Source organism: Mustelus asterias, chromosome 15 (assembly GCF_964213995.1).
Source record: "Mustelus asterias chromosome 15, sMusAst1.hap1.1, whole genome shotgun sequence".
NCBI lineage: Eukaryota > Metazoa > Chordata > Chondrichthyes > Carcharhiniformes > Triakidae > Mustelus > Mustelus asterias.
This window is the reverse complement of record NC_135815.1, coordinates 9,117,418-9,138,898: the sequence shown is the minus strand read 5'-3', so window position 1 is coordinate 9,138,898 and position 21,481 is coordinate 9,117,418. Positions and strand designations below refer to the sequence as shown.

The 21,481-nt window shown below is 44.9% G+C and overlaps 2 protein-coding genes across 7 annotated transcripts in view; one reads left to right on the top strand and one right to left on the bottom strand.

Moving 5' to 3' along the window:
* The window catches only part of ints9 (integrator complex subunit 9), a 46,985-nt gene extending 31,402 nt beyond the window's left edge, over nucleotides 1-15,583 (bottom strand). Inside the window, exons 1-5 of one of the 2 annotated variants that reach the window (XM_078229462.1) lie at nucleotides 15,526-15,583; nucleotides 10,061-10,188; nucleotides 8,302-8,362; nucleotides 2,954-3,016; nucleotides 1,074-1,213 (exon numbers count right to left, since the gene is read on the bottom strand). In XM_078229462.1, the coding sequence (XP_078085588.1) occupies nucleotides 1,074-1,213; nucleotides 2,954-3,016; nucleotides 8,302-8,362; nucleotides 10,061-10,188; nucleotides 15,526-15,534 (401 nt within the window). In that variant the 5' untranslated portion in view covers nucleotides 15,535-15,583. The other variant, XM_078229463.1, reaches the window with a different exon arrangement.
* Nucleotides 15,584-15,813: 230 nt separating this feature from the next.
* The window catches only part of LOC144504313 (homeobox-containing protein 1-like), a 51,309-nt gene continuing 45,641 nt past the window's right edge, over nucleotides 15,814-21,481 (top strand). For 3 of the 5 annotated variants that reach the window (XM_078229460.1, XM_078229461.1, XM_078229458.1), the window contains exon 1: nucleotides 15,831-16,061. The gene's annotated coding sequence lies outside the window, so the exon portion shown is untranslated. Of the gene's footprint in view, nucleotides 16,062-21,481 lie in introns of all 5 variants that reach the window. The other 2 variants (XM_078229459.1, XM_078229457.1) reach the window with 1 other exon arrangement.

The window sequence follows — 21,481 nt, the reverse complement described above, 5'->3', positions numbered from 1 at the left end:
CTTCAGAATCTTGCATTCCAATAAGAAAACCTCTCATTCTTCTAAATTCCAATGGGTATAGGCTCAAACTGTTCAACCTTTCCTGAGAAAATAAACCACTCATCCCAGGCATGAGTTGAGTGAATCTTTGCTGAACTGCCTCGAATGCAATTGTATATGTTTTGAAATTAGATCAAAACGGTACACAGTATTCCAAATGTAGTCTCACCAAGGCCCCGTACAGCTGCTCTAAAACATCTCTATTTTCCTGTCTGATAAATGGACACTTGGATAAGCATGATCTGGTTGGACACGGTCAGCATGGACTGCAGGAATGGGAAATCATGTTTGACAAGCTGGTTGGGAGTGTTTTTGAGGATGCTACTAACAAAATTGATAGAGAGTCGATGGACATCTGTTTTATTAACTGCTTTGTCCTGCCACCTTCAGCAGAACACTCCCAGCGGTCTGTCTGTTCTTGTACCAGCTTGGGTTGCTTCTGTGCACATTGGCCTTTAGAGGAACATTAAGTGATCCTGCAGGTGACACTTGAACGGCCGCTTTGAGAAAGTTACCGATAGGCAAACACTGCATGTAGAATAGTATTGGGAAGACGACGGCTTAGTAGTATTATCGCTTGATTATTAATCCAGAAACTCAGCTAACGTTCTGGTGACGAATCCCGCCACGGATTCAAATCCCGCCATGGCAGATGGTGGAATTTGAATTCAATATTTAAAAAATCTGGAATTAAGAACCTACTGATGACCATAAAACCATTGTTGATTGTTGGAAAAACCCAACAATGCCCTTTGGGGAAGGAAATCTGCCATCTTTACCTGGCCTGACTCCAGAGCCACAGCAATGTGGTTGACTATTCCAAGGGCAAGTCGGGATAGGCAATAAATGCTGGCCAGCCAGCGACACCCAGGTCCTACAAATGAATTTAAAAAAAAATTCCAACCAGGGTCGTTCCAGGTCATTCCAACCAGGGGACTGCAGTCATTGCCAGCAGAGAGGGGGAGGATAGAAAATGAGGAAAGGAGAGAAAAAAAAGAATAAAATCATGTTTAAAACACTACTGAAGTGCTTACCTTCCAATCTGCATTGTGGGCTCGGTGGAATATACAGTCCCGGTGAAGCCAGTGTGCTCTGTGATGTACGGCAGTGCCATCATACAGTGATAATTTGATATCAGGATGACATCTACAGTGGAGAGGTCCAGTAACTCTGTCTGCAGTGGAGGTTACAAAAAATTTTAGAGAAATACAGCGACAATGTGAAACGAGCTCCAGTGCAAAGGACATCATGTCTAAAAGGGAAGGGATGTTTAAGGTGGGGCTTCCCAAATGAGATGCGATTCTGGGGTAAGAATGTTTGCCGCAGAGCGCCGTCTAAACGTTAACAGCTGTGGAGGCCCCTTTAAATCCTTGTGATATTTTACTGGTGGGCTTGAGTAGACCTGGCTTCTACTGAAAAGGTAAATTTTTAAAATATGCGAAGATAATAAAACTCTGCCCTCTGCTCTCACACATCTCCCCCTGCTCCCACCGAGGGTTCAAAGCCTCAAACTGAGATACCAGTGGGGAAAAAGTTTGGGAAGCACGAGTTTCGGGAAATGCACTCTCCCAGAGTCGGTGCATAAAAATGTTATATTTCGAAACAAAAACCCGAACAGGGCCTCATGCTCCTTATGGGGCGGCACAGTGGTTAGCACTGCTGCCTCACAGCACTAAGGACCCGGGTTCAATTCCCGGCTTGGGTCACTGTCTGTGCGGAGTCTGCACATTCTTCCCGTGTCTGCGTGGGTTTCCTCCCACAGTCCAAAGTTGTGCGGGTTAGGTGGATTGGCCATGCTAAATTGCCCCTTAAGTGTCAGGCTGACTAGCTAGGGTAAATGCATGGAGTTACAGGGATGGGGCCTGGGTGGGATTATGGTCGGTGCTGACTCGATGGGCCGAATGGCCTCTTTCGGCACTGTAGGGATTCTATGGTGGGGTGATTGGTAAGGACGAAGCTCAGACTTTTCAGAGCAGCTCCAGCCATTTTCACCATTCTCCCAATGTCAGACTGCTCAGGTATTGATCCTAGCCCCTGCTCCATGGAAAACACAGCACTGACATGTGAATACGAGCAGCAGTTTACGGAAATTGTTACTGTTGAAGAAGCCAAAGTGAATGAGGATCCACTGTTTCATTGCTAGAGGTCCCAGTATGAATGGGAGGCCATGGACCTTGCTACTGGACACAACAATACGAATGGGTGGCACAGTGGTTAGCACTGCTGCCTCACAGCACCAGGGACCCGGGTTCAATTCCGGCCTTGGGTAACTGTCTATGTCAGTGGTTCCCAAAGGGAGCGGTGCGCCCCACTGGTGCGGCGAGAGAGGATGGCAAGTGTGGCGGGAAGATTCAAGGACAATCAAAGAAACATTTAAACATGGTTTAAACAAGCATTGTTTTATACTTCCTGGATGTCCCATGATCATATTATAAAGTAGTTGTGTTCTATGTTATGAATCAAGCACTGCTAGGAGTTGTTTTTTTTTGTTTTTGAATGTATTTCTTATCAATAAAAAATTCGGTGTGGCGTGAGCAAATTTTTATTCCGAAAGTGCGACCCAGTGAAAAAAGTTTGGGAACCACTGGTCTATGTGGAGTTTGCACGTTTTTCCTGTGTCAGCATGGGTTTCCTCCGGGTGCTCCGGTTTCCTCTCACTCTAAAGATGTGCAGGTAAGGTGGATTGGCCATGCTAAATTGCCCTGTTAGTGTCCAAAGGTGTGTAGGTTAGGGGATTAGTGAGGTAAATGTGTGAGGTTATGGGTGACGGCAGAGGGGTGAGCCTGGATGGGATGCGCTTTCAGAGAGTCACAGCAGACTCTTTCTGCATTGTAGGGATTCTATGATAATGCTTCCCGATCAACATCAAACTATTGCTCTTTCTGATGCCATATCACAATGTAATTTCTTTTACCTCAGGTAGGCAGAATTCTGGTACAGAATCAACGAACACTCGCCCAGCACAATCTTTCAGCTCCTAGAATTGAAACATTAAATTAATGGTGTTTGAAACCTATGCAAGGAATTACAAATAGTTACTGATGTTTCTGAATGAGTGAGGTAAAACCTGTGCAGTATTCAGAGTCCCCACCTTGCACGCTCACCATTCGCAACCAGGTCAATAACTGTGACCGGCAGCCCACGGTTCCATCCCTGATCTCCCCTTTACCTGTGCGTATGCTCAGTGATGTCACCTTAGGGATGGAGTCACTCGATGTCTACACTGCTACACCGTACCTCGCTGTCACTTTCCTCAAGTCCACAATGACCATTGTGCTGTCCAACAGAATGAGGATCTACAAGAACAGACTCAACTCTTTGAGGGCCAAAGTTACCCTGTTTTTGTTTTGCTAAAAGCCTGGAGTGCCTTGCCCCATCCGGTGCATTCTAGGAACTTAGGAGTAGGCTACTTGAACCCTCAAGTCTGTTCCACCATTCAAACAGACTATGGCTAATCTATATCCAAAGTCCATTGATCTGCCTTGTCCTCCATATTCCTTGATATTCTTATCCAACAAAACAATCAAACCATCTTAGATTTAAAATGATTAATTCAGATTGCTCATTCTGCTTTCTGCAGGGAAGAGTTCCATACTCTTACCACCCTTTGTGTGAAGAAGTGTTTCCGAACTCATCTCCTGAAAGTGGAGATGCCGGCGTTGGACTGGGGTGGGCACAGTAAGAAGTCTCGCAACAGCAGGTTAAAGCCCAACAGGTTTATTTGGAATCACGAGCTTCTGGAGAGCTGCTCCTTCATCAGGTGAGTCAGCTGATGAAGGAGCAGCGCTCCAAAAGCTCGTGCTACCAAATAAACCTGTTGGACTTTAACCTGGTGTTGCAAGACTTCTTACTGTGTCATCTCCTGAAAGGCTTGGCTTTGATTCTGAATTTATGTCACCTGCCAATATCTTTCATAATCCTAAAACCCTCAGTCATATCTTCCCTTAACTTCCGATGTTCCAAGGAATATAATGCTCGTTTATGTAATTCCTCCTCGTAGTTTAACCTCTTGGAACACCAGAAACAGTCTGGCAAATTTGCAATGCACTATGGTCAATACATCCTTTCTAAGGTTTGCTGCCCAGAGCTAAAGACAGTACTCCCCAATGTGTTCAGAACAGGACTTTGTACAAAACCAGAAAATGCTGGAGAAAGTCAGCAGGTCTGATAGCATCTGTACAGAGAGAATAGAACCAACGTTGAGAGTCTGGATGACCCTTCATCAGAGCTGAAAGCAAAGAAAATCAGACAAGATTTATACTATGGGAGGGGACAGCTGTAATTGGTCAAAGGAAATGTAAATGGTTATGATAAAAGGTGTGAAAAGCGTCCATTAAGGGATTGGAATGTGTGAATGGCAGAACAAGTTATGGATTGTTAAGGGTCTACCTGAGGAATGTGGCAGTTGGCCCTGAAGGGGGCATCGGGGGTTTAGAGGCAAGATGAAGAGCGAGATTTCAAAAGTGGAAAAATGGAAAGAAGAATAAAAAGTGATGAAAATGGATGAACGAGATGAAGAGAAGAAATGAAATAAAATAAATGGAAATGGGGCGAAGGTGGGTGGGAGAGTTCAGGCTCTGAAGTTGAACTTTGTACAGCTGTAACAACACTCTCCAACCACCCCTTCCTCCAAACATTTTATATTCCTGATCTCTAGAAAGGAAAAGGTATATTCCAACAATTTCCACTGGGAAGGAAGCAGAAACAAAAATGGAAAGGGAGCTTTTACATTGGCTGGCATTTACTTGCAGAAAATGTACAAGAAAAAGTGCCAGGTCCATTTGTGACAAATAACTAGTTCCTGGTTGATGTTAATATTTTAGAGGTAATGATTGATGAGGGTAGGGCAGTGGATGTTGTCCACATGGACTTCAATAAGGCCTTTGACAAGATCCCTCATGGCAGACTGGTACAGAAGGTGAAGTCGCATGGGATCAGAGGTGAGCTGGCAAGGTGGATACAGAACTGACCTGGTCAAAGAAACTGTCCTGTCTGGAGACAATACATATCTCTTTAACCTGTGCTTAACCCTCTCTCCACTCACATTGTCTGTACCTTTAAGACTTGATTACCTGTAAAGACTCGCATTCCAACCATTATTCTGTAAATTGTGTTTGTGTCTTTATATGCCCTGTTTGTGAACAGAACTCCCACTCACCTGACGAAGGAGCAGCGCTCCGAAAGCTAGTGGCTTTTGCTACCAAATAAACCTGTCGGACTTTAACCTGGTGCTGTGAGACTTCTTACTCGGTCAAAGAAGACAGAGAGTAGCAGTGGAAGGGTGTGTTTCTGAATGGAGGGCTGTGACAAATGGTGTTCCTCAGGGATCAGTGGTAGGACCTTTGCTATGATTTGGAGGAAAATGTAACTGGTTTGATTACTAAGTTTGCGGACAGTGATGAGGACCATCAGAGGATATAGATCGGTTGGAGGCTTGGGCGGAGAGATGGCAAATGGAATTTAATCCAGACAAATGTGAGGTAATGCATTTTGGAAGGTCTAATACAGATAGGAAATATACAGTAAATGGCAGGACCCTTAAGAGCATTGATAGGCAGAGGGATCTGGGTGTACAGATACACAGGTCACTGAAAGTGGCAACGCAGGTGGAGAAGGTAGTCAAGAAGGCATACGGCATGCTTGCCTTCATCGGCCGGGGCATTGAGTTTAAAAATTGGCAAGTCATGTTGCAGCTTTATAGAACCTTAGTTAGGCCGCACTTGGAATATTGTGTTCAATTCTGGTCGCCACACTACCAGAAAGATGTGGAGGCTTTGGAGAGGGTACAGAAAAGATCTACCAGGATGTTGCCTGGTATGGAGGACATTAGCTACGAGGAAAGGTTGGAGAAACTTGGTTTGTTCTCACTGGAACGACGGAGGTTGAGGGGAGACCTGATGGAAGTCTACAAGATTATGAGAGCCATGGACAGAGTGGATAGTCAGAAGCTTTTTCCCAGGGTGGAAGAGTCAGTTACTCGGGGGGCATAGTTTTAAGGTGTGAGGGGCAAGGTTTAAAGGAGATGTACGAGGCAGATCTTTTACACAGAGGGTGATGGGTGCTTGGAACTCGCTGCCGGGGGAGGTAGTGGAAGCGGATACGACAGTGACTTTTAAGGGGCGTCTTAACAAATACATGAATAGGATGGGAGTAGAGGGATACGGTCCCCGGAAGGATAGGGGGTTTTAGTTCAGTCGGGCAGCATGGTCGGTGCAGGCTTGGAGGGCTGAAGGGCCTGTTCCTGTGCTGTAATTTTCTTTGTTTCACTCTGGGAAGATTGTAACCAAAATGCTGGGCTCCAGAGATTGCCAGCACGCCTAAAAGAAAATAGCAGTTCAGAATGTTACCCATGTTTCTGTAATAGCGTTGAAATAGAAGCGATGGAGCCATAAAACAGCAGGTTGCCTTACTTAGCTAGAGAACTGGAGACAATGTCTGCACTGCTTGCAAAGAAGTGCAGTCAACAAAGATGTTCTGTATTTGACATTAGAGTTCAATTAGTTCAAGCATTCAGTGAACATTGAACGGCTAACTGGTAACGGAGAGATAGGTGGAACTTGAGGTGGATCACTGGTTTCAATTTATCTGAGCATCTACAGCAGGGGAAGAGACTCCATACCGAAAAAGTGCTGCTGCTTGCAGGCTCCAGAGGGTTGGGCTCAGAGAAGCCTTGGGAGCTGTTTGGTGTAGCAAGTGGTTGCAGTTTGGATCTTGTGTGGTTTGTAGCTCACAAAGACGACTTGAGAGCTGTTAACAGAGACGTCTGTGGAAGCTGAGAAGGTGGCAGAAGGTCACTTGGAGACAAGGGTTGTAACAAGGTTTTGTGACTCACAATGGTCACTGGTGTCTAGGTGGGTTGCTGAGAAATCTGTGGGATTTGTCTTTATCCCATCTGCCATTGAAGGTGCATTCAACCTCAGTTTGCCCGTTAATTTGTATTTACTTGATGTGAATTCTGAACTTTAGAGCATAAGATATACATTGTAGATTTGTTTTACTTTTCTGACTTTGCACAGTAAACCATGGAAACTTGTGCCCGCATTCTCCGAGTGGACAAGTAGGATTTCAAACTTTGTCCACTTTAAATAAAAAGTTGAAAATGCTGGAAAATCTCAGCAGGTCGGACAGCATCTGTGGAGAGAGAAAAGAGCCGACGTTTCAAGTCTGGATGACCCTTCATCAGAGCGAAGGGCAAAGAGAATCAGCAGAGAAGGTGGGGGGTGTGCTGTAATTGGGCAAAGAAAATGTGAATGATGAAGGTGGCGGCTGAGAAAGGTGTTATAAGTGTCATTCACTGCTCCCAATGCGGTCTACTCTACATTGGAGACACCACAGATTGAGTGACCACTTTGCTGAACACCTTCGGTCCGTCTGCAAGCAGGACCCAGACCTTCCTGTCGCTTCCCACTTCAACACATCCCCTGCTCTCCTGTCCACATGTCCGTCCTGGGCCTTTTGCAATGTTCCAGTGAACCCCGACGCAAACTGGAGAAACAGCATCTCATCTTCCGTTTGGGCACTTTTCAGACTTCTGGACTGGACATTGAGTTCAACAACTTCAGAGCATGAACTCTCCCCTCTACCTTCACTCCATTTCCATTTATTTTATTTCATTTCTTCTTTTCATCCATTTTTATCACCCTTCATTCTCACTTCCATTCTCGCTCTCCTGCCACCACTACCATAACCCCCCCTCCTGGGCAACTGCCACATTTCTCAGGCAGTCCCTTAACAATCTGTACCTCTGTTCTGCCATTCATATATTCCAATCCCTTAATGGACGCTTTTAGCACCTTTCTCAGCCTTTAATCACCACCATTTACATTCCCTTTGTCGAATTACCACCCCCCCCCCCTCAATAGTATAAATCTCTGCTGATTTTCTTGCCCTTAGCTCCGACGAAGGGTCATCCAGACTTGAAACGTTGGCTCTATTCTCTCTCTGCGGAAGCTGTCAGACCTGCTGAGATTTTCCAGCATTTTCTGTTTTTGTTTCAGATTCCAGCATCTGCAGCATTTTGCTTTTATCTTAAACAAAAAGTTACTGGTCTCTTTAATGGAAAATGATGCTGGGCCGGGTTGGGCCAGACAGATAGAGAGAGAGAGAGAGAGAGAGAGAGAAAGAGAGAGAGAAACTCAACGTCTTCTCACCCACATTAAGAAAGGTAAAGTGTTTACTGCAGAATGTTGTGAACAGTTGTGACCAGCATTCAGAATGAATTTCTCACGTTTGCACAGTACACAGCTTCCATTCCTATCATACCTTTTCCAGCATGGTATTTCCATCCTTTGAAATCCAGCCTGGCAACTTCGAAAGTCTCGGGCTTGGAGAGAAAAACAAACGTCGTTTAAAAAAAAAACCTTTGCCCCAATCTAAACATTTTCATCTACATTATAATAATGCACACTACCAAAGCTTTTCAATCTACATTCTCCAGAATAGTTTGCAAAATTGTGTCAAATGTAAATGTGACAAGAATTTATACCGCATGGGAAGACGGTGCAGATTGGTTGGCCAGTGGACTCTGATTGGTGGACGCGTTGCCACGGAGAATGCAACATGAAACAGTTAACTGCCCAGTTTATTTCAAATTCAAACTGGGCAGGCCGACTCTGATTGGTCAAGGAATTGCCCTGGGGAATGAACCGGGGAATGAACCAGGGAATGGCTATTACCTAACTTTCTGTTCTGTTGAAGAAAGCGCAATGTGTGGACATGTTCTAAGGACAGGGCCCTGTGTGTGAATGTATGTGGCTCCTGACACATGTGAGCCACACTGCGAGCCCAAATTATAATCTTAAAATGCTGTTCAGTGCAGTTCTTTTTCTTTATTCATTCGTGGGATATGGGCGTCATTGGCTGGCCAGCATATATTGCCCATCCCTAGTTGTCTGAGGGCAGTTGAGAGTCAACCACATTGCTGTGGCTCTGGAGTCACATGTAGACCAGACCAGGTAAGGACGGCAGATTTCCTTCCCTAAAGGACATGAATGAACCAGATGGGTTTTCCCTGACAATCGACAATGGTTTCATGGTCATCAGTAGATTCTTAATTCCAGATTTTAAAAAAATATTACTGAATTCAAATTCCACCACCTGCCCGTGGCAGGATTTGAACCCAGGTCCCCAGAACACAATCAGAATTGTTTAGCAAGATCACAGAATCGCATCTACTGTTAGACACTATGCAAGACACCACATATATTCACACACAGAGCCCTTCTTGCAGGTTCCTGATGGGGGTGACGGGATATTGATTGTGGAGTGACTGGAAAATTGCAAAGATTTTCTATTATTCCTTTTCTAGAAATTCCAGCCCACAGCGGATACTTTTTTATACTCTCAGATTGTTAAACTATTTCACTTCAGTGTTGGTTTGTTTGACAATCATTATTCCCCACTCTCTCCTGAAGTTTGCTGGAACATTTGTCGAGCCGTCCATTTTGTGCTGCCACCTTTGCACGTGCTGGCACCATTCATATTGCCACGGATAAACTCCACTGGCACTCTTTCCCTCCCTCCTAAGGAGCAGGTCTTCTTTGACATATACCACCCCCGATCCCCGTCCCAACTTTAGCTCTGATCTGTGTCTTGTTCCAAAGGATTGAACTTCGCTTTTGAAGGCAGTTCCAGCTCTTGCAAATTCAGGATTATTATATCCATGCACTGCAGCAACATCAGGTAGGTGTGGTGGGTGGATGAGAGACAGAACGTACAGACACTCTCAGATCAAGAGGCCTGCGGCGTTGTCCTGTAGCTCCACTGATCAGCAGTAGGAACACGGGTTGATTGTTATTTGTGGGAGTCTGGTGTCACTGATGTTCTACCCTCATCATTACCCCAGTTTAGCTAAGATAATTCAGCAGGGATGAGGGGTTTAACCTGGGGTGTTTCTAGTACGTCCATTGCAATCTTACAGCAGGTGGTTTATCTGACAAAAAGAAATATTGGTGCAGCCTCCAGGATTTACAATTTTAAATGTCACCTAGAGATATTGGAATATTCAATAGGAAAAGCTTACCTGTGGACAAGTGGCAAAGGCAGGAAGTGGAGTGCTGAGGTCATGTCTAACCCACAGTCCAGCATGATAGTGGTGGACTTGAACTTCAGGACATTGCATGGTAATGTCGGATGACCAGACAAGCAGTACTGAGGGAAGAAGCAAAATAACAGTGTTCCACTGTTCAAAGAAACATACAAACACGTATAGGTTTAAAAGTCTAAAGTTTATTTATTAAAATGTCACAAGTAGGCTTACCTTAACACTGCAATGAAGTCACTGTGAAAATCCCCTAGTCACCACTTTGGCACCTGTTCAGGTACACTGGGGGAGAATTTTAACATGGCCAATGCACCCTAACCAGCACATCTTTCGGACTGTAGGAGGAAACCAGAGCACCCGGAGGAAATGCACACAGACATGGGGAGAATGTGTAGACTCCACACAGACAATGACCCAAGCCGGGAATCGAACTTGGGTCCCTGGTGCTGTGAGGCAGCAGTGCTAACCACTGTGCCACCTTGTGTAAAGTGATGCACAAGGTTCAGTAGCATTCGCCACTCCTCAGATACTGAAGCAGTCCGTGGCCACATGCTGTGCAACATTCAAGCTTGGGCTAATAGATAAGTGCCAAGCAAATTGAACCAGTCAAGCTTCTGGCAACGATGATCTCCAGCTAGAGAGAATCTAACCATCTCCTTCCGCCTGCACCCAACGAAGTCTCTCAACGTGTTCCGTGCCTTCCTGAATAAACCTTCTCCATTTTGATCAGTCGCTAGTCAAGGACTTCCATGAGTCAGCAGGTATGTTTAGTCTCTTTAGGGATGCTTTGAGGACATCCATAAATGGTTAAACATTCACTCCCTCCACTACTGGCACACAGTAGTGGCAGCAGCCAATACCGGATACAAAATGCACTGTAGCAACTCGCCACACTTCCTTCAACAGCAATTTCCAAACCCACAACCTCCACCACCCAGAAAGGCAAGGGCAGCATAGGAACATCACCAGCGTCAAGTTTCCCTCCAAGACACTCATCATCCTAACTTGGAATTGTATTACCATTCCTTCATCGTGGCTGAGTCTAAATCTCTGAATTCTTTCCCTAACAGCACCGTGGATGAACCTACACCAAATAGACAGCAGTTCAAGAAGGCAGCTCACCAGCACCTTCTTAAGGGCAATTAGGGATGGGCAATAAATGCTGGCCCAGCCAGTGACACCCACATTCCACGGAAAAATTTAAAACAAAAATCACAGGGAAGCTGTACTAAGAGAAAGTATTTTTCTTCAATTAAAGTGACCACATCATCCATTGGAACTCCTTGAACTAAGTCTCCTATTTGCTACAGCAACTTGTAAGTTATAAAAGATTTTTTAAAAACAAAGTAAATTCCAGCGAACTGGTTTGATTTGATATATTATTGTCACATGTATTAGTATAGTGAAAAGTATTGTTTCTTACATGCTATACAGGCAAAGCATACCATTCATAGAGAAGGAAAGAGTGCAGAATGCAGTGTTACAGTCAAAGCTGGGGTGTAGAGAAAGATCAACTTAATGCAAGGTAGATCCATTCAAAAGTCTGATGGCAGCAGGGAAGAAGCTGTTCTAGAGTCAGTTGGTACGTGACCTCAAACTTTTGTATCTTTTTCCTGACGGAAGAAGGTGGAAGAGAGTATGTCCAGGATGCGTGGGGTCCTTAATTATGCTGGCTGCTTTGCCAAGGCAGCGGGAAGTGTTGACAGAGTCAATTGTTGGCAGGCTGGTTTGCGTGATGGATTGGGTTACATTCACGACCTTTTGTAGTTTCTTGAAGTCTTGGGCAGAACATGAGCCATGCCAAGCTGTGATACAACCAGAAAGAATGCTTTCTATGGGGCATCTATAGAAGTTGGTGAGAGTCGTAGCTGACATGCCAAATTTCTTTAGTCTTCTGAGAAAGTAGAGGTGTTGGTGGGCTTTCTTAATGGTAGCGTCGGCGTGGGAGGACCAGGACAGGTTGTTGATGATCTGGACACCTAAAAACTTGAAGCTCTCGACCATTTCTACTTTGTCTGCATTGATGTAGACAGGGGCATGTTCTCCTTTACGCTTCCTGAAGTCGATGACAATCTCCTTCATTTTGTTGACCTTGAGGGAGAGACTATTGTCATCGCACCAGTTCACCAGATTCTCTCAATCCTGTCCTCTGTCTTGTCATTGTTGGGGCTTCCAACCCTAAATCATAGAATCCCTACAGTACAGAAGGAGGCCATTTGGCCCATCAAGTATGTACCAACCATAATCCCAGCCTAGCCCTTTTACCGTAACCCCACGCGTTTATCCTGCTAGTCCCCCTGACGCTACGGTCAATTTAGCACGGCCAATCAACCTAACCCGCACATCTTTGGACTGTGGGAGGAAACCAGAGCACCCAGAGGAAACCCACACAGACATGGGGAGAATGTGCAAACTCCACACCGACAGTGACCCGAGGCCGGAATTGAACCTGGGACCCTGGCGCTGTGAGGCAGCAGTGCTAACCACTGTGCCACCGTACTGCCCGCTAATCACTTTGCCACCTTAAAAAGTTGAATTTTCCAGGTTATCGATCTTGTCCTTTCTCAGTAGGCATGTGATCATTTGCGGCAGTGGCTGTTGTCAGCAATCACCATCCAATCTGTATTTACACAAGCAACTTTACAGAGGTACAAGGAAAAATGGATACCCATCCAAAGGAATAAACATTAGCAGGGATGAGCGAAGGCTGGATCAGAGAGCGAGATTTAATGAGAGTGTTAGGAAGCAAGATGAGTTAATAGAAGGTATTCCAGAACATGACCTGGCAGCTAATAGTATCACCAGCAGTGTGGAACTAAAGATTGTGCTGGTCAACATTTATCCATTGACGAAAAACAGCCATGATCATATTGTGGAGATGCCGGTGTTGGACTGGGGTGGGCACAGTAAGAAGTCTCACAACACCAGGTTAAAGTTCAACAGGTTTAGTTGGAATCGCGAACTTTCGGAGCGCTACTCCTTCCTCAGGTGAGTCGAGAGGTGGGTTCACAAATGCAGAGAGGATGAAGAAGCAGCCCTCCGAAAGCTGGTGATACCAAATAAACCTGTTGGACTTTAAGCTGGTGCTGTGAGACTTCTTACTATGATCATATTGAGTAGCACAGCAGGATCAACAAGCCTATGGCCTACTCTCACTCTTTTTTCTAATGGCCTTATCTGGCTATTATGACCGTGCTTTTAATGGGAGCTTGCCATATACAAACTGGCTGTCGTGTTTCCCTCACAGTGACTATGCCAAAAAAAATCACCCACTGGCTGTTCAGCCCACTTGGAACACCCTGATGTTGTGAAAGTTGCATGTCGTTATTGACAGCATGAAAGGAGCCAAAGTACAAGCTAACAAGAAACAGTTGGGATACGGTGATGGGGTGTGGGTGATGGGGAATACTTTGTGCCCTTTTGTAGGGGCACCCTTCTCATCCAGGTGGCTGGATAAAACTCGAGGAGAAAAGGCCTTTTAATTGAAGCTAAACCATCCTAGCTGACATATTCCAAAGCACTGTAAGAAGTCTAACAACACCAGGTTAAAGTTCAACAGGTTTATTTGGTAGCAAAGGCTTTTGCTACCAAATAAACCTGTTGGACTTTAACCTGGTGTTGTTAGACTTCTTACTGTGTTTACCCCAGTCCAACGCCGGCATCTCCACATCATATTCCAAAGCATCCAGGAGGTACCTTGAAATTTCATAGAATCCCCACAGTGCAGAAGGAGGCTATTTGCCCCATCGAGCCAGATTCAACAACAATCCCACCCAGGCCCATTCCCTATAACCCCACGTATTTACCCCACTAGTACCCTTGACACTAAGCGGCAATTTAGCATGGCCAATCTACCTAACCCACACATCTGGCAGCATAGGGTGGCACAATGGCTAGCACTGTTGCCTCACAGCTCCAGGGAGCCGGGTTCAATTGTGGCCTTGATTTGATTTATTATTGCCCTCATGTATTAACATACAGTGAAAAGTATTGTTTCTTGCGCGCTATACAAAGCATACCATTCATAGAGAAGGAAACGAGAGTGCAGAATGTAGTTAACAGTCATAGCTAGGGTGTAGAGAAAGATCAACTTAATGCAAAGTAGGTCCATTCAAAAGTCTGATGGCAGCAGGGAAGAAGCTGTTCTTGAGTCGGTTGGTACATGACTTCAGATTTTTGTATCTTTTCCCAACGGAAGAAGGTGGAAGAGAGAATGTCTGGGGTGTGTGGGGTCCTTAATTATGCTGGCTGCTTTGCTGAGGCAGCGGGAAGTGTAGACAGAGCCAATGGATGGATGGCTAGGTTTGCATGATGGATTGGGCAACATTCTCGACCTTTTGTAGTTCTTTGCGGTCTTGGGCAGAGCAGGAGCCATACCAAGCTGTGATACAATCAGAAAGAATGCTTTCTATGATGCATCTGTAAACGTTGGTGAGAGTCGTAGCTGACATGCCAAATTTCCTTAGTCTTCTGAGAAAGTAGAGGCGTTGGTGGGCTTTCTTAACTATAGTGTCGGCATGGGGGGACCAGGACAAGTTGTTGGTGATCTGGACACCTAAAAACTTGAAGCTCTCGACCCTTTCTACTTCGTCCCCATTGATGTAGACAGGGGCACATTCTCCTTTATTCCTGAAGTCGTTTCCTGGAGTTACGGGCATAAGGCGTGGGTGGGATTGTGGTCGGTGCAGACTCGATGGACCGAATGGCTTCCTTCTGCACTGTAGGATTCTATGATTCTCTGAAATTTGGACTATTTCCCCACAGGTCATTTCAGACATTAGCTTGAGTTAAGAGGCAGGTATACCCCCTCCCTCCTCCTCGTATACCACAAGATAAATACACACACATAATATTATACAGATAATTCATACTGAACTCTGTTAAACTCATATTGAACAGCATGTCCACAGGGAAGAACAGTGGCACAGCGGTTAGCACTGCTGCCTCACAGCGCCAGGGAGCCGGGTTCGATTCCCAGCTTGGGTCACCAACTGCGCAGAGTCTGCACGTTCTCCCCGTGTCTGCGTGGGTTTCCTCTGGGTGCTCCGGTTTCCTCCGAAAGACGTGCTGGTTAGGTGGATCGGCTATGCTAAATTCTCCCTCAATGTTACCCGAAGCGGCGCCGGAGTGTGGCGGCTAGGGGATTTTCACAGTAACTTCATTGCAACGTTAATGTAAGCCTACTTGTGACAATAATAAATGATGCAATTAGAGTAAAGAGGCAGGCATACCTCACCCCTCCTTCCAGAGCACAAGATGAACACACAGACATGGTATTATATCGATAACTCATACTGAACTCTGTTAAACTCACATGAACTGCTTGTCTCTTTGCTCCAAGTTGGACTGCCTTAGCTTCATCTACACTCACAACTATCCCATAATGGCTGAGCCTCCACGAGGTAAATCCCCCTCAAATCAGTTCTTAAATTAAATTTGCTCACCAGCTTCATTTTCTCCCCGTCTTCAAGCAGCCAGAGCTGTTTCCATGGGCAGCTCCCCCTCCCCCACCACCTTTCCAGGAGGTCAAATGTCAAGGTTCAACGGCCCTTTGTGGGGGAGAGAGTGAGAGAGGGAGGTCAAAGGGAGGGCGCATGCGTGGACCCGGCATGGCCCGCAAGGCAGGGCGGGAGGTGTAGTCCGGCGCTGTCCCGGCGGCCGGCCGGCAGGGGGCCGCGGACTACAAGTCCCGGCGTGCCCCGCGGGGCGCGGCCCTGTGAGGGCGGGGGGGTGTGGGAGGGAGAGAGCGCTGGGCCGGCTCCCTCCCTCTGTGGGAGTTTGATGTTGTTAATCATGGCGGGTCTGAGGCAGACAAAGGGGCTCACTCTCACTCCTACTCCTGAGGCGCAGGTTTAAGAAAGTTTCTCTGCACTTTTAATTAAAAAAAAACACAAATGAATCCTTGGGGGGAGAAAACACCCTGGTTATGTTTAAATGGGTGAGGCTATTTCTAACAATCACAGAGGAAGCTGAGAAGGTGGTAAGTGTTTTATTTATTTCAGCTTGAGGCTGTTTGTTTTTAGTTGTGGGAAGTGATCCTTAAGTCTTTTTTGTTTTATTTTAGGCCACAGTGCAGAAGGTTGTGTTCTCCTATATAGTATTTTGTGTGTGTGGCCACTTTGCATTGAGTCAACTCAGGGCTAGTTAACAGCTGTCAAATTTTAAAGAAAATGCAGAGATTTAAAATAAGAAAGGTGATAAACACAAACAAAGGTGCTTATTTTTTTTCCAGAGTACCAATGCGTCAATATTATGAATGTTATTTAAGAAAATAAATGAGTGTGTTACTTAAACCGAATGAGATGTGACATTTCTGAATAAGGTTACAATGGCGTTGGGAAATGTCTTCTCTCAAGACTCTCCACAAGGGCCATGCAGGCAAGTAAGTTTGCAGTGGACCTTTGCACTGCACAATCTCACCGTACTAGGATGACTTATGGTAAGTTTCCACATGGAGATAAAACACCTGTAAAGTCCTGAAACGTGTGTGAGGCTGAATCATTCGACTCTTGTGTATTTCTCCTTCTGGTTTGGCTGCGTTGACATTGCAGACTCTTGTCTGTATCCTGCCAACATTTATCTGGGTAGTGCTCACTAAAGCAGATGTGAGCTGCTGAGATGGTAGTCCTGATAACTTATAATTGAAATAATCCAAAGATGGGTCTTTTGTCTTTGGGAAGCAAGATTGTTGATGCACTGTCTGGGAAAAGTCTTTGTAGTTTGTATGGATGACTATCTCCTGTTTGGTCATTGCTGCGGAACACCAGGTACCTGTTTGTGTCAATTTCCTCCAATCCATTCCATATTTTATAGAACATCATCAGTTTAAAGTGATTTCCATTCCAAATCTTTGGCCAAATATGATCAAGGATGTGATTGCACTAGAAAGGATGCAGAGGAGATTTACCAGGATGTTGCCTGGTAAAACAGCTCTGAAGAGAGGCTGGAGTTGTTCTCCTGTGCTTAACCCTCTCTCCACTCACATTGTCTGTACCTTTAAGACTTGATTACCTGTAAAGACTTGCATTCCAACCATTATTTTGTAAATTGAGTTTGTGTCTTTATACGCCCTGTTTGTGAACAGAACTCCCACTCACCTGATGAAGGGGCAGCGCTCCGAAAGCTAGTGGCTCTTGCTACCAAATAAACCTGTTGGACTTTAACCTGGTGTTGTGAGACTTCTTACTGTGTTGTTCTCCGAGAGCAGAGAAGGCTGATTAGATTTGATTTATTATTGTCACATGTATTGGCATGCAGTGAAAAGTATTGTTTCTTGTGCACTATGCAGACAAAGCATACTGTACTTGGGGAAGAAAAGGAGAGAGTGCAGAATGTAGTGTTAAAGTCACAGCTAGGGTGTAGAAAAAGATCAACTTAATGCGAGGTAGGTCCATTCAAAAGTCTGGCAGCAGGGAAGAAGCTGTCCTTGAGTCGGTTGATACGTGACCTCAGACTTTTGTATCTTTTTCCCGACAGAAGAAGGTGGAAGGGAGAATGTCTGGGGTGTGTGAGGTCCTTAATTATGTTGGCTGCTTTTCCGAGGTAACGGGAAGTGTAGACAGAGTCATGGATGGGAGGCTAACTTGAGTGATGGACTGGGCTTCGTTCTCAACTCTTTGTAGTGGTCTTGGGCAGAGCAGGAGCCATACCAAGCTGTGATACAACCAAAAAGAATGCTTTCTATGGTGCATCTGTAAATGTTGGTGAGAGTCATAGTGGACATGCCAAATTTCCTTAGTCTCCTGAGAAAGTAGAGGCGGTTGGTGGGCTTTCTTAACTATAGTGTTGGCATGAGGGGACCAGGACAGGTTGTTGATGATCTGGACACCTAAAAACCTGAAGCTCTTAACTATTTCTGCTTCATCCCCGTTGATGTAGACAGGAGCATGTTCTCCACTACGTTTCCTGAAGTCGATGATTATCTCCTTCATTTTATTGACATTGAGGAAGAAGTTATTGTCGTCACACCAGTCCACCAGATTCTCTATCTCTTTCCTGTACTCCATCTCGTCATTGTTTGCGATCCAACCCACTACGGTGATGTCATCAGCAAACTTGAACATTGAGTTAGAGGGGAATTTGGCCACACAGTCATAGGTGTATAAGGAGTATAGTAGGGGGCTGAGAACACAGCCTTGTGGGGCACCGGAGTTGAGGATGATCGTGGAAACATAGAAAATAGAAGCAGAGTAGGCCATTCGAGCCTGCTCTGCCATTCATTTTGATCATGGCTGATCAAATTGAATTTAATTTCCTGATTTCCCCCCCCCTTCACCCCCATATATAGAAACATAGAAAATGGAGGAGGTGTTGTTGCCTCTCCTTCCTGACTGCGGTCTGTGGGTTAGGAAGTTCAGGATCCAGTTGCAGAGGGAGGAGTCGAGGCCCAGGCCACGGAGTTTGGAGATGAGTTTTGTAGGAATAAAGGGGGGGGGGTCTGATCAAGGTGTACAAAATTATGAGGGACATAGGGTAGATAGGAAAAAACGTTTCCCCAAAGCAGAGGGGTCAATAATCAGAGGCCAGAGATTTAAGGTAAGGGGCAGGAGATTTAGAGGATTTGAGGAAAAGCTTTTTCACCCAGAGGGTGGTGGGAATCTGGAACTCACTGCGGGACTGTCAGAGGTGAACCAGCACAGGATTGTGAGCGACAACCAGATGTGACCACGGTTAAATTAGACATTTCCGTCTGAAATTATATTGAATTGCCTCAGTGTTTAAGAAGCATTTAGATGAGCGCTTGAAATTCCATAGCATACAAGGCTATGGACCAATGTTGGAAAATGGGATTAGAATAGATAGGTGCTTGACGGCCGGCGCCGACACGATGGGCTGAAGGGCCTTTCTCTGTGCTGTAAAACTCTACGATTCTATGATAAAGATGTGGTAAAGGATGGTATAACCTCATGTTATCACCACTTGTTTGAAGGCAGGTAAAATCATGATAATCATAGGTAACCTGATACAAAAACAGGAAATACTGGAAAATCTCAGCAGTCCTGACAGCGTCTGTGGGGAGAGAATAGAGCCAATGTTTCAAAGCGTTGGCTCTATTCTTCCTCCCACAAATGCTGTCAGACCTGCTGAGATTTTCCAGCATTTTATGTTTTTGTTTCAGATTCCAGCATCCGCAGTATTTTGCTTTTACATAGGTGACCTGATAATCTTCAAATGTGACTTTTGACTTTGTGTGCTGTTGTTTACATGAGTTTCCATATGTGCTAAAAACCCTGCCAGTCTTATTGTATATGTGCTATAGGCTGCCGTGGCACAGGGGTAGCTTGAAAAGTGAAGGTTCTGTATTCTAATCACTCTGTTATATTTAAACAGAGGCTGGACAGTGGAATGTCCCTCATTAAATGGGGATTTTAAAGGATCAGATAAAATCTAATTTTGCAACATAACTGGATATCTTCAGATATGCTCAAGAATGCACTGGAATTAAGTTTGGTGCAAGTTTTCTCTGGGTTATTTCATCTTGATATTTTATACACGGGGCTTGCACAAAGACAGGCTGAATACAGTTGAGTTCCTTATTTGTGAGGCAGCTGCATAAACTTGACTGTGAATGGGATGGCAATGGTGGTCACACGTGGCCTTGTTCGAATGGCTGAAAGCACTTGAGTGCATGAGTGACAAAATTAGATCTGCCCAGAAATGCCTTGTTTAAAAGAGAACTTTTCAGCCGGCTACAATAGCGATGTGTTTGTTTTGTCTCTTCATGGTTCCTCTGAAGGCGTTCTAGAATTCTGAGCTTCCAGTTCAGGCACTGAGTTCTGCAAAGAGCAGGAAAGTTTTTATTTAAAAAAGCCTTTGGAGCAGCGCAGAATTCCATAATGCTGATTCCAGCAGAAATACCTTGTCCAGAAGCAATGCTTGCGAGAAGAGAGTCAAGTTTGGTCTGTTTTTACAATTTATTGTTATTTATAAGAACATGAAACAAAGCCAGGGATGAGCGGAAATAAAATCAATCCACTTGATCATTTCAACTCTCCCAGTGAGCATCCGAATTTGTCTTCAACTCCCGTTCTGTGTGCTGGATCATTCCAAGGGTTTTTAAAATTTATTTAAAGTTTAGTTTGTTTATTTAATGTCACAAGTAGGCTTACATTAACGCTGCAATGAAGTTACTGCGAAAATCCCCTCGTCGCCACACTCCGGCGCCTGTTCGGAGGGAGAATTTAGCACGGCCAATGCACCCTAACCAGCACGTCTTTCAGACTGTGGAAGGAAACCGGAGCACCCGGAGGAAACCCACGCAGACATGGGGAGAACGTTCAGACTCCACACAGACAGTGACCCGAGCCAGTGAATTGAACCCTGGTTCCCCGTGCTGTGAGGCAGCAATGCTAACCACTGTGCCACCATGCCGGCAGGGTTTATCACCCTGTAAGAAAGGAAATATTTTTCTAAAATCTTTGTCTTTCGGCTGAGACTTAAACCGAGGTCTGTCAGACCTTTCGGGTGGATGTAAAAGATTCAGTAAGGGTTTTAACAACACCAGGTTTATTTGGTAGCAAATACCATTGGTATTTATTTGGTAGCAAATGCTACCAAATAAACCTGTTGGACTTTAACCTGGTGTTGTTAAAACCCTTACTGTGTTTACCCCAGTCCAATGCCGGCATCTCCACATCATGTAAAAGATACCACAGTGGAATCTTGAAGAAGAGCAGGGGTGTCATCCCAGCTAATGTTTATCCCTCAATCAATGTGACAAATACACATTATCGGGCCATCATCACGTGGCTATTTGCAGGAATTTGCTGTTTGCAAATTGGCTGCCCTGTTTCTTACTTTACAATAGCGAATGTACTTCAAAGGTACTCCATTGGCTGTAAAGTGCTTTAGGACATCCTGAGGTTGTGAAAGGCACTAAATGAGTGCAATTTAATTCTTTTGAATGTGGCTGCCAGAATTTAAGTGTTGAAAATGAATGCCTTCTAGAGCCTTAGTATGGCCTATGTGATTTATCCCCATCCCAACATTCGATTTGCCTTTTAATTATTTCTCCACATTATCTCAACATTGTTTTCACCCCCAGGCAGCCTCTCTGCTTCCATTGAATACCTGCGAACACCATTCTTTCTTCCAGTGTTCATTACTTTGCATTTGCTGGTATTAAGTTCCATTTGCTGATTACCGGCATAAATATGAACCTTTTCACAAAACCCTAATTGCATTTCTCTTTATTTCAGGGGTTTCTGTAAATTTAACAATTTATTCTTTTCGCTCTGGATCTGAGCAAAGATTCCTTTTTATTTATTAGTCACAAGTAAAGCTTACATTAACACTGCAATGAAGTTACTGTGAAATTCCTGTGATCAGTTTTAACTTCCTACTTGCAACGCCACGCCTCACGAGTACACAGTTTCCTATCGTTTTTTTGTTCTGTTTCTT